Below are 12,367 nucleotides of genomic sequence, written 5' to 3' on the forward strand. Positions count from 1 at the left end.
TTGGAATACAACTGGACATAAAAAAAAAAATTTAAAAAGAAAAAAAAAGAAAAGCATTTTGTCCTTTTTGTACTGCCAGAATGAAAAAGCGCAAACATAGATATACAGAAGTTTTGTTCTTTCACTTTAAATAGAAGGTGTGTCACTGCATAATTTGCTGATCCCATTTTCTGGTGAAATAGACACATACCCAAAGCCTGGAAGAGGAGAAAAAAATTACTGGCAGCTTTTATTTTGTCCAGAACTGGTGGCTCAATAATGACACGGCAGCTGAATCTCACAGGAGCCACTTACTGATGTGTGAGGACGTCGGGTTTATGTGTCAGGAAGAGCACTAAGTGCAGGAAGCTTTCCCAGCAATTAGGCACCATTTACAGACTGCAGAATTATTGCACTAGAATCTTTCTCATAATCTTTTAAGATCAAAAACTGATTAAAAAAAAAAAATCAACAGTGTTTTTTGGCTCTGCATGAGGCTATAGGACTGGAGGGAGAACCATTGCTCCCCTGGTGCTGGAAAAAATAAAATGCCCTACTCACAACGAGATTTTTAATTTGGGTTCTCTTCTGTAGTGCGTAGTTGCCTGAATTTTGCTATTAAACTGGCAGGCACTGACTGCAGAGAAAATTTAATTATACCTCCCTGCCTCTCTTGCACTCTGTAAGGAGGATTTTTTTTTTTTGGCAATAAATTTTGAGGGCTCAGTAACAGTGCAGCAACAGTCTCTAAGCAGCGGCCAACACTGTGAACCTCTGGGGTTTTTATGGAATTATGAAAGGTATCGCACTCACCATTGCATTTTTTCTAGAATTAGCATTCTCAAATACAATTTAAAAACTCACATACATATTCTTGTCTGTGACACAAACTGAAATAACATCCAAAGAAAAAGACAGGAAAGGCCAGCCCCTACCTACGCGCCCTTTCGGCCCTGCCAGAGATATAAACGCCCTTTTAGAAGGTGGCTGTTGAAGACTCAGATTACTGGTGTGTTTGCAAGTTTCAAGAAAGCTGAAACATCATTTCAAGGTGGGTTTCTTTTTGTTGTTAGGTTTTGTTGGTTTTGCTTTTTGTTGCTTTAGGGTTTTTTTTAAGGGAGAGAGGAAAGAATGGCAAATCAATAAATTGTCAATTTTACTAAGCAATTTCCCCCACTCACGGACAGACTAAATATTTAAGCAATCTTTGGCAGAAAGCAGAATTGCACTGTGAGTACTTTGTAAGGGAGTTAATTTCAGATGGAATGTGAGATGTCTAGATGCAAATTTCCCTGAAATAAATATAATGGGACATTAACCCCTTTCTCTACCTCCTTCATAAGAAAATAAAAGTTAAATAATAGCCTTGCCTTTCCTGAGGGTATGCATTTAATTTTATAGCCTGCTTCTTTTAGCCATCTGTATTCCTGAATCTGTTGGGAAAACCTGCAAAACAAACATTCAAGAGAAGATGAAGAAACCTATGTCTGCTAAAATAAAATCTACTATTTTTCTTTGGCAGAAAATGTACAGGACACTGACAGGACATTGCTTCCATCTCCATTAGTTTCTTAGGTTTATGCATCAAAAAGGCAAACCAAAATACTATAAAACTGAATTCCAACAGATATAACTTCAGCTGACTTTTCTCACTGTACTGAAAACAATCTTCTAAATAAGATGCTCTGCTTTGAAGAACACTCACACATCCCCCTCCCTCCAACTTTGTACGTGATGTGATTTCTCTAAATGCTCTGAACTCTGCTTGAAAACACTGGCTCCCAGTTCCCAAAGACGCAAATATTTCCTCCTGGTCTCCAGTGGATGCATGGACAGAACAGGCGGGAGCTGGGCTGAACTGGGCTATTTTTGTTCAACTCTGAAACTTCTGTTTTCTCCATATACTGCTGCAAACTCCACCAGTAATCTGCATGGTCTTAAGGTATCCTTTAAGGTGTATAAATTTAAAACAACATACTATACATCACCTAATAGAAATTTTCCCTCTAACACTTAAGGCAGCATCAAACGACTGGTTTTAAATAAACTATAAATATCCCATGTTTTCCTTTGCTTTTTGGCAGTCCAAGATTTAGGGGTCTTTCATTGGTTTTAGATTTTCTTTTTTATTGTACTTTTTTTTGGGCAGGTTAAAAAGGCTTATGGCTTCTTAAGGCCAGGTAATAGATTCAAGGCCTAACTTGGTATCCTGTGGTAAAAATAAATGTAGCCCAGGTCTTTGGGAGGTCGTTCTGAGGCACAGACTCTAAGGTCATTGTAGATCACCCATCTGAAATGAAAACAACATTGATTACCTTCCATGTGTATAAAAATCATCACAAGTTTATCAGGGATTTCTGAGACCCAAACTTCAAAGAGCTTAGAATCTAAAATTAGGCATTGCAACAAGAACAAAGGATCAGAGAAACAGCCAAGGCAGGTTTACTGCCAGAGTCAGGAAGAGGGACGCACAGAGGAATGCGCAGTTACAGTTCAATGGAAGGAAAACCATGGATTCCCAAGGCCAAATAATAGAGACTTATCAAAATCACAGCCAAGATCAGCACTGCAGTAATAGCAACACTAGTATCAGCCCATAGTTTGATGGGTTTCAATCGGTGGGGAATGAAAGAAGTTGGGGGAAGCTCAGATAAACAAAGCCAGATACAGAACTGATGACCCAAAACGAACAGAGATTTGGAACAGCCAGCACAGGAGAGCCGATGATAGGTTTCGGCATAGACCTCAGGGGAATCAGAACCGACTCATCGCACCTACAGTCCGTAACAATCTTCATTCTTTGGTGGGAAATGTATACGTGGTAATGACACGCACGTTTTGTCTGCCATGAATGCACACCCTGCTCTGTACAGCTGCATGCTTCACAGAAAACATTTGCTCATCCTTGTGTCTCTCCCAATTCCACTCACCTTCCTTCTTTTTTGAGATGACAAACGTAGTGGCCACTCATTGTGGATGTTCCCATGTGGCTGATGAACCCAAACAGCTCGTATCCTGTTTAAGAAACACGAAGGGGAGCATAAGTTTTTTTTTGCTAACGTTGCAATACGACTCCAGAGGAAGCTTTCTTTCTAATGCTGGAGAAGCAGCTTAGCACTCCTAACTCAAACTCTGCATCCCCAAACACAGTTTCTGTTAAGATTGCAGCATATTCTTGCTTTAACTAGCAGTCAGATTCATTATCAAACATCAAACCAATCCAAGTCAAACCCACGTAGATCTGTGCGCATACAGCCGGGCTGTGATCACAGCCCCTACCAGGAAAGAGAAAACAGCAGATTCACAGAGAGCACCAGAGGAAGTGCCAGATACGGAGTTCATTCTGCACGCAAATTAGCTATATCTAAAGTGCGATCACAGATCCCCTATAAATCAAATTAAAAACAGAAGTTTAAATTTCAGCAGCCCATAAAAGAGAGGACAGGAAAGAAACCTCTTCCTTTAATACGAGGACCATTTTTGTGCTTAGAGTCTCTGGAGAACTCAGCATTGGTTCTTGCTCCCCACCCATTCATGCCATTCACCCAAATTACCACCACAAGTAAAAGGGTACCTTCTTTCAGGATATTGCATAAGGACAGGGGCCTGGATTTTGGTGGAGAGGGCTTTCTGGAGCCATTTTACAGTATCATGTTGGTTATCAGGATTTCAGGCACTCAGTAAATGGTCTCAGTCTATAAAGGCTAAGTACCATAAAAAATAATTATTCCAAATCTTTTGGTTTTAACCTAATGCTAATCAATGTTTCCCACGTCTGCAAGCGACTTAAGATTGGTCTTTATAATGTTAGAAACAAGAAACGAACGCTCTTATATAATAACAGCAACCTCAGAAACAAAAATCAAATTGGTTGTTAGTTTGGTTTTTTTATAAGACCATTACAGTCAAGATCAGAGATACAAATTTAGAACATATTATAGTTATTAGAACGGGTCACTAAAGACCCTTCAAAAAACGTCATGTGATATCCCTATGTTAGAACCACCGCTGAGCTTTTGTACTCCAGTGCTTTTACGCTTACAGGAAGTTCTTTGCCTACTTCACAACTTTGACCGCTGCACATTAGCCCCATCTTGTGGTTTATTTAGCGGTAGCATGACTGAGGAGCTCAAAGAGAAAACCACAAGAAAATAGCAAAGCAGTACATGTAGGATACCAACTATACCTGCCATATTTAGAATAAAGAACTTGGTTGAAGGGATCAAATCTCTCATCAGACCACAGGAGGACAGAAACTCAGGTGGTCTGTAACAGCAGCGTTATCTTTAGGATGCCCGGCCTCTGAAGACTCAAACATTCTAGCTTTTCTTTGTCTTTTTATCTTACAGCAACAAAACAAGAAGTAAAGCTAGGCCAGGAGACTTATATGCTGTGGCAACAAGAAACTTGGACTCAGGTTATTCAGTGAGTCCAGGGAAAGAGTTTCTGAGCAAACACAGTCCAAAGAGCTTAGCAGCCCCAGAGTTGGACTCGGCCCCAGAAGCAAGATGGGAAGTAAATTGCCTGGATCATGTCCAAAACCCCATGATAGCTACTTTCAAAACAGAAGGTGTGTAGGTGTGACGCAACAACATGACAGCCAGTTTTAAGATGAAGGAGAACTTACTTCCAGAGCCATCTTTGATCCTGGGTCCCTCTGACCCTGTCTCTGCAAGGATATTGGCGTTAGCATTGTTCGCCATATTCATCATGTCCATAGCAGGCTCAATTTCTTCCTCAAGTTCAGGGTGGCTGAAGATCCATTCCAGCGCACGCTCCAAATTATTGTTCTGTGAGTTACACAAGCAAAAGAGCAGCCTTTAGTACATTGTCTAGCATCATCAGTCTTTGAACAGAGTAAGGATTGTGTTCGACAGCGCTTAAAACTTGTAAAATACATACTCTACCTCCATGGAAAATAGTACTCAACAAACACTCTGCAGGAGCTTGGCAGATGGAAAAAGACATCCTCCCACAATTAATCCCCACGGCCCCCGGGTTCTCATCTTGAAAACGCATAGTTTTAGACATCCAGGATTTTTCTCAGCAGATGGTAAAAGAAGCTAAGTTTTCCTCACTTTCCTCCACATTTTAAGATTCATGTGAAACACACAAACCACCTTCCCCACTCTAACCCAGACAAGTCAAGCATCCCACACTTTGCCAAAATAGTTCTATGTGCACCATCCGCTAGCTGGATTTTTAAATGCATGTTTCAAAGACATCTGAGCGTGCACACGTACAGAGCACATAATATGAAACGAAACCCAAGTGTTACCAATAACCCATGGAACTTACTGTTGCCTTCAGCGCTTGAATTGCGAGATCCCTTTGGAAGCCCATGGAAATGATAATTGCAACCATCTCTTCAGGAGGTTGGTTATCTAGCCCAACAGCTCCAAATCCAGCTGCTCCACTGGAAGCAACTTCTCCAAATGCAGGTATGACCAATGGCTCAGCAAAGTCTGCAACAAACAAACATTCATCAGCTTGTTCTTTTGCCCCTCTGAACTGGAAAGTCAACGACAAACACAAACAAATAACAAACAGGACTTCAAAAGCAGTCCTGAAATCAATGTAAGTTCATTTCATTGGCCTGGTTGGGACATAGATGTGTGGAAAGCCTTAAAAGGAACAAGATGAACATGCATATTACAAAATACCTAGGTGGACAAACTCAAACTGAGCAGGCTAAAACAACTTGGCACATCACAGGAGTGAAACAACTGCAGGAAAGTTGCCAAGATTGGTATGGAAGCCATGATGACACCAGAATAGTAGACAACCCAGCCGATACACCTACGGATGTAAAATGAACTGATTCCATAGCTGAAATATGTCATTTAAGCCCACACGAAACTCATTCCCCATTTACACAAGCAACACAAAAGCCCACAGTGAAGTGTGAACTCAACCAAATCTGGAGTTCCCTGGCGAGGGAGTGCTCAGGTATACCCAGTGCTGAATCATGGCTCCAAACTTTGCATGGATGAAGCACAGGAAGTGGAGAACATCTAGCAGCCCTGTCCATCAATAGACAGCCCAAGTTCTAAGTACGGCACGAATGCTCTAGCTGGAGCTAGAGAAGGCTGATATGGAAGAAAAGCATCCAGACCACAGGATTCTTTGTACTTACACTTGACCACAAGTCAGCCTCCCCCTTAGCAGCATGGACCTAGCCAAAGGGTGGAAAACAGAGAGCCGGCCCACACAGTCAGTGAGGGCAGGAGAGTCTACATCTCATGTAGCTTAGGTTTGTTGTCTTCTTCTAGGCAGAGGATGCCGCATAACAGTCAAGATCTGCATATCCCAGTAGCAGCTTAGGAAAATTCACTCACACCTCCAGGTTTCCTGGGGTGGGGAAGGGGGCTATTGTTTCACTGTCACACGTTATAAATTTTCTACCGACTGCCAAAATATACAAGCAGTTGAGTTTAAATTAACCTTCAAATCACTGACCTGGTTCTTCCATGTGTGCAATGATCCAGTTGAAAGCGACTTCAGCACCCAGGTTGCCTGTATAGTACACAGCTTTCCGACATGCTTCCAAAGGAAAACCCATCTCTGCCAGTTGCATAACTGAAGACTCATCGATATCTAGAGCTACAAGAAAGGGCCTTCTAAAGTATAAAAGTCTAATTTCATCCATTGTATAGTATTTCTTATTGTTATTCATGGTGCCACATATTACAATACTTATCTCTTGTGTTTATTTTAGTTCTGCAGTAAACCCACACCCATTAGAAAACAGCCTCGTACAAAGCATTATGGTATTTGTTCGGGATTATTGGTAATCTTTTGTATCAGTAATCTACATAGATTCTTAAATCTTGATGAATTCCTACAGGATTTTATTTACTAAAAAAACTCACCACTGGATTTCAAGGGGTGCTGAGCTTAGCTAGAGATGGCAGCCAAAAGCAATCACCCCTCTTACAGGCAGAATCTTGCAGGTGACAGAAACGACTGCTGGATCTGGCAGTCTCCAGTTGAACTTCATCTCTGAATGACCGAGATGAAGATGAGCTGAGATCAGAGTCCAGAGGGAGCCAGGATCAAGCAGCTGTGACCCGCAGCACTGCAAGATCCTGCTGATGAGCAGCAGATAGAGGAGCAGCTCATATTCTGGATACGCTGATGCTACTACAGACCCTTTAAGCGTCCTGTACACATGCAAATAAATGCTGAATGAGTACAAAAATCATCTGTTATTTAGAAGCATGCAAGGCAATACTCCATGCATCTCCATGAGGACAGAGAAGCCATTGGCGGAGCAAAAGACGCATGACCATTTTTTAAGCAGCTGAAATACCAGTCACAGAACAATGAGATACGTACACTCCACCAAATGGTTTGCCATACGATCTGAAAATTGAGAAAGGAGAAAAACACGGAAAAGGACTTACGTGAAGGCTAAGTAGATGCATATGGTAAAAATAATACCATGTTCTTAAAGTCATAGAAACATTTCACCTCATACAGGCAGGTCATGTTCATCCTTACATCCCTGACGTTTTTGCCATGAATTAGACTAGGGATGTTTCTGCCCAGTAATCTCCCTAACTCAACTCGGAGCAAAGTGTCACTGGTACTATAAACCAGTAGGAAATATAGCTGATGGCTGACCTAAACCTACTTAAGCAAAAATCTATTTTGCTATAACTAAGGTACCATCATCCATGCACTTACACTAAGACTAGGTCAGTCCATCGAGCAAGAGGATAAAAAAGAATAGGCCTTGGTAAGGAACTTACCGATAAGGGACAAAATTAAAACCTTTGGAGAACTGAATTTTGCCACGACAAAAATTTGCTCTGACACACGATTTCTGGTACTAGCTTCCTTTCACGTGCATACAGCTTGATATTATACCACCACTCTTATAAATACCCAAGCAAATGGGGCAATCGTGTCATGAGAGTAGTTTCATTACTGGTTTCCTATTAAATATTGAGGCACTCAAACTTAAGCCCTCTGGAGGAAATAGCAGCAACCTGGGTTTAAGGTCATGCTATAAAGACGTGATTTTACTTGTTATAAACCATTTCATTCTCTAGACAGTCCCAAGGAATGAGGAAGGAGTATATTCTAACGTTCTTGTTTCTGAACTTCAGCGTAAAAGAAACAGTCTTCAATTACAGAAGCACAGAGCTGCTTTTTGTCCATAGCTCCAAAAGTTGAAGCTAAGGAGAATCAGTTTGTGCTGGAAGGAAAGGGGAATTCAGCAGAAAATCAAAAGAGATGTAGTCAGTAAATACCTTTTGGGTCATCGGGAATGATAATGGGAGGAGCAATGTCTGGAAGTTCCTCTTCTCCTGGCTGGAGACCCCTGGCCCGAAGGTGGTTGATATCTAGAAAATCTGGCATGTCTATAGAAACATCTACAAAAGCAGAGAAACAGGCTCAGCATATGAATCAAGCAAAATGACCTCATGGTACAACCTGCCCCATCAGAGAGGGGACTCTGGTACTCAAGCCACAAACACAGCCAGGATTCTTCATCTGAAAACGGTTATTTGAGAAATTTGGAATACTAAAGCACAATTTAACTAGAAGGTCAGACTACATTAAACTGTATTTTAACTCCACAGATCTGATGGATTGGTTTAAGTTGTCATAAAAGAAAAGAAGATAGAATTAGGATCTTCACAGCATAAATTTGAGACTCAGGCCAGGTCCTCATTATAGACCAAAGTGTGTACACCTTACAGGTTTCCCTTGGATAGAATGAGAAAAAGGTAAATATAAAAGGCACATACCAAGCTTTTTGGGTATCCAGTCAAGGCCGAAGGTGAATTTCTTTATCTGCACCACTAAGTACTCAGGAAATGAAGCAAAACGAGAAGTCCTGGGAAACACAAGAAATACAACTCAGTGAAACAAGGCAACAAAATCACAAGCGGCTCAGATTTCAGTAGCTCATGCACACTGAATGAGTAACTTTAGCTCTGAGTGAGATGAATAGTCATGGATTTTATAAACACAAATTTCACAAAAAAGTTTTCAAGTACAGTGGAGAAGTATGGTAGTAGCTTTCTACGCATTCATATCCTGAATGGCAGCCCAAACCCTTGCAGACAATTCAGCTTATAGGAAGATCATAGAAAACAACTACAAATAATGTTAAATTTGCTTATTCAAGTTGTTCTGAAGTTGAATGTCAGGAAATAAATTTTGAATGACATATTGTCTAGAACTTCAGGGCACAGGCTTAAAACACAGCTCAGACAGAATGGAGTAACAATTAATTCTGCATTTTTTTCACTGCCTTTCTAGTAACAGTAGCATTGTCCATGAGGTATCAGTCCACCAATAAAGCATTTCATTAAGCAAAAATAGAAAAGCTGTCATTTGTAGTTTTTCACATGAAAGTGCTATAGAAAAAAAACCCACATGATATTCTTATTGAACTACTATGGTCTTTATCAAAATAGAGAATGACTGTTGAGTTTCAGGGGATCTCTGACATTTGCCCTCTTAGTGAAAAGAAAAAGTTTAATCTTGAACACAATTTAACATTACACATACAGCCATTCTCCTTCTCTATGCTCCCATTTTCCCCACGTTTAATCCCTGCACCCTTCCCTTTATCTTGCATTCACACATACCATTCTTTCTTCTAATTCAACTAACTCTGGGTAAAATAGAGTAAATGTATCATAAATATAAGGCCTTCCTATCATACTATAAATAACTACTTTCTAAATTCTTGTTAGCACCACCTTGCAATTTTATTAACTTTATCATCTGCAGCACAAAACTTTTGAATTTTAAATAGCAAGTTATTCTGCATCTTTCGATGCTTTTAAAGACCTAATGGATGAGTAACGGCTAAATTACAAATTAACCCTAGATCTATTTGAAGACTAGAATGTTCTTGCACCATGTTCACAGTTAATACAAGCCTTTAGATTTCTGCTACATTTCTCTTCACCATGTGCACTTGTCTCCCAATTTTCAATATGTCACTGAAACAGTATGCTAAACCAGCGATGAGTCATTGAGATGTTAAGTGATCTAAAATTAGAAGGTACCTAGCCACAGCAAAGCAGTTGCAGAGCCCCATTTTCAACCCCTCCTTGCTGCTGACAGAGAAATGTAACCAGATAAGGCAGTAACTCTTGTTCTCAGCATGAAATACTGCCCTGAAAACTGCATTGTTCTCTGACTGACATCCTATTTCTTAATGCTTTTTTAAGACCAAGCTGTTCTTGGTTCTTTTATCCACCCAACTATAAACACACAAGATGGGTTCCTTCTTTTATATGTCCATCTTGTACGATGGCCTCATGTAAGTGACAGCAAACTTAACAGATGCAACCAAACACTGTAGCATACAAAGATGATGGGTTGAAATCCAAACGCAAACAACAACTAACATAAAACATAACATAATAAAAAAAAAGTTTTCAGCATAGCACTTCACAATGCAAAATTTTCCATCCATCTAAAGAACTTTCTCACAAGAAAAACAACCTTCATTTGCTTCACTCTGCTTTGTTGCCACACATCACCCTTCAGCATTTTTAGTCAAATGAAGACATCAAGAGACCAAGTGCAGAGATCCAGACTGTATCTCCTACCACACTGTACAGAGCTCTATCACTAGTTGATCCGTAGCATCTGATTTTAAAACATGAGCAGACAGTTAAGCTACAAGCATTTAAAGTTCAAGCTCTTAACAACGGGACCCCATCATCCCTTGAAGTTTGATAGTTGAGAACAATTTATTTGCTGATCAATTGGTCATTACAACTCTTGCCAGGCTTGAGCTGCGTGTTACATTTAGAAGCCCCACCACCAATACAATGCCGAAGCCCACTACGCCTTTGCCTGTTTCCCTCTGCATCATGTCCAGGTAGCAAGATAAGCACAAGCACTACCATATGGATTTTCAATTGGCAGTCAGAAACACACTTACTTAACTCCTGCAGATTTTGCTTGAAGGGCGCTGCTCCAGAAATCCTCAACATTGCTTGGTTCAGAAAAGGCCTGCAGACACGCACTAAATGGGATTTTGGCACGGACAAGCTCTGGTGGAGGTCTCCTTGCAGCCTCTGCTTCTCGCCTCTTCAATTCATAGGCAATTAATTCATCTGAGAAATGTACATGACACTAAAAGCTAAATGAAGATTGTCGTGGTTATGATGTACCTTACCAGTCTCATTTTTCGCAAGTTTTAGAAATGTTTTTTGTTTGGGGTTTTTTTTTGTGTTTGTGTGTGTGTTTGTTTTCACAAGATAGTCATTAGCTAGTATGTTCAGTTCCTTTTTAAGGATTAAGAACTTTTTATATATGGGTTCACTGTCCAGGACAAGGGAAATTCAATGCTAATGAGGATCTTTGGGTGCACACATGCACTTAAAACAAGGGTAAATAAATTGTACTACAAGTGGTGTGGCACATCCCTGGGTCAAATCTAGGTTAAGGTTTTAAGTCACAAATCTCTGACATCTTTATCATACAAACTGCTACCATTCTTAGTGATATATTCCTAAGCGGTGACACTTAATGGTGGTCCCATAGTCTGAAAATAAATCTGTCTGAAAACTTACCGAGAGTATCCAGGTAGAATCCTTCTTCCCTGAAAGTATAATCAAAGAAACCCAAACCAAGTAATTTTCCCTTGATCAGCTCATTGGTTTCATTTGCCACATGGCCTCAAACCATTCTATCCATACAAAGAGACTACACAGGGGTTGAAAGAGTCACCAGAAGGTCAGTCAATGGACCAGTTCCTTTATTTACCTTTGTTTGTTGCTGCCTCCATAGCAACAGGTAACTGCATGATATAGTCCACCCTCTCTGTGTAGCGGACCTTTCTAGACTGGCAGCATTGCGTGCGCTCCTCCACCAGGAACCGGAAAACATCACTGGGGTTTTCTGAACCTACAGGGTTCCTCTGAAAGGAGTATTAGATCAAATAATTTAAGTGATGATCATTAAAATGACCAGAAAACCCAAAGCCTGCTGGCTGTTTTATGGCAAGCACAAAAACACCCATCTTGCACCCAGATCTGACAGCTCAGCTTGCATTTTACTGCATGCAGAACACTTGTACCCACAGAGAATCCCACTGAAGTCCACAAAGTCTGCATACACAGCGGTATCTTTCTACACACAGCAGCTTGCAGAGCATGTACCTAATGAATCTGACTGAGTCAAGCGAACAGAAGAAGGTAGGAAGGTGGCAGGTTACACTAAAGATAGAAAGCTCAGGTAAATAACACGGAGCATCCTTTCAGCAACTAGAATTGTTCCTACTGTTCTGAATCTGCACTGAAACAGAACAAGCAACTTGTAGCTCATTATCCAGATGGGAATGTCACACAAATAAAATACCTCCTCTTTATTGTTCATGTTAATGTCTGTTATCAGGCAAAAACCA

General features: G+C 40.5%; 1 protein-coding gene across 2 annotated transcripts in view; it reads right to left on the reverse strand.

The window, feature by feature from the left end:
* Positions 1–2,096: 2,096 nt before the first annotated feature.
* The window catches only part of USP13 (ubiquitin specific peptidase 13), a 49,408-nt gene continuing 39,137 nt past the window's right edge, over positions 2,097–12,367 (reverse strand). For both annotated transcript variants that reach the window (XM_074590316.1, XM_074590317.1), the window contains 10 exons: positions 11,728–11,881; positions 10,901–11,075; positions 8,739–8,827; positions 8,238–8,360; positions 7,318–7,344; positions 6,439–6,582; positions 5,278–5,444; positions 4,607–4,769; positions 2,910–2,994; positions 2,097–2,269 (listed from right to left, as the gene is read on the reverse strand). In XM_074590316.1, the coding sequence (XP_074446417.1) occupies positions 2,176–2,269; positions 2,910–2,994; positions 4,607–4,769; positions 5,278–5,444; positions 6,439–6,582; positions 7,318–7,344; positions 8,238–8,360; positions 8,739–8,827; positions 10,901–11,075; positions 11,728–11,881 (1,221 nt within the window). In that variant the 3' untranslated portion in view covers positions 2,097–2,175. The remainder of the gene's footprint in view (positions 2,270–2,909; positions 2,995–4,606; positions 4,770–5,277; positions 5,445–6,438; positions 6,583–7,317; positions 7,345–8,237; positions 8,361–8,738; positions 8,828–10,900; positions 11,076–11,727; positions 11,882–12,367) is intronic.

Source organism: Larus michahellis, chromosome 6 (genome assembly GCF_964199755.1).
Source record: "Larus michahellis chromosome 6, bLarMic1.1, whole genome shotgun sequence".
Classification (NCBI taxonomy): Eukaryota; Metazoa; Chordata; class Aves; order Charadriiformes; family Laridae; genus Larus; species Larus michahellis.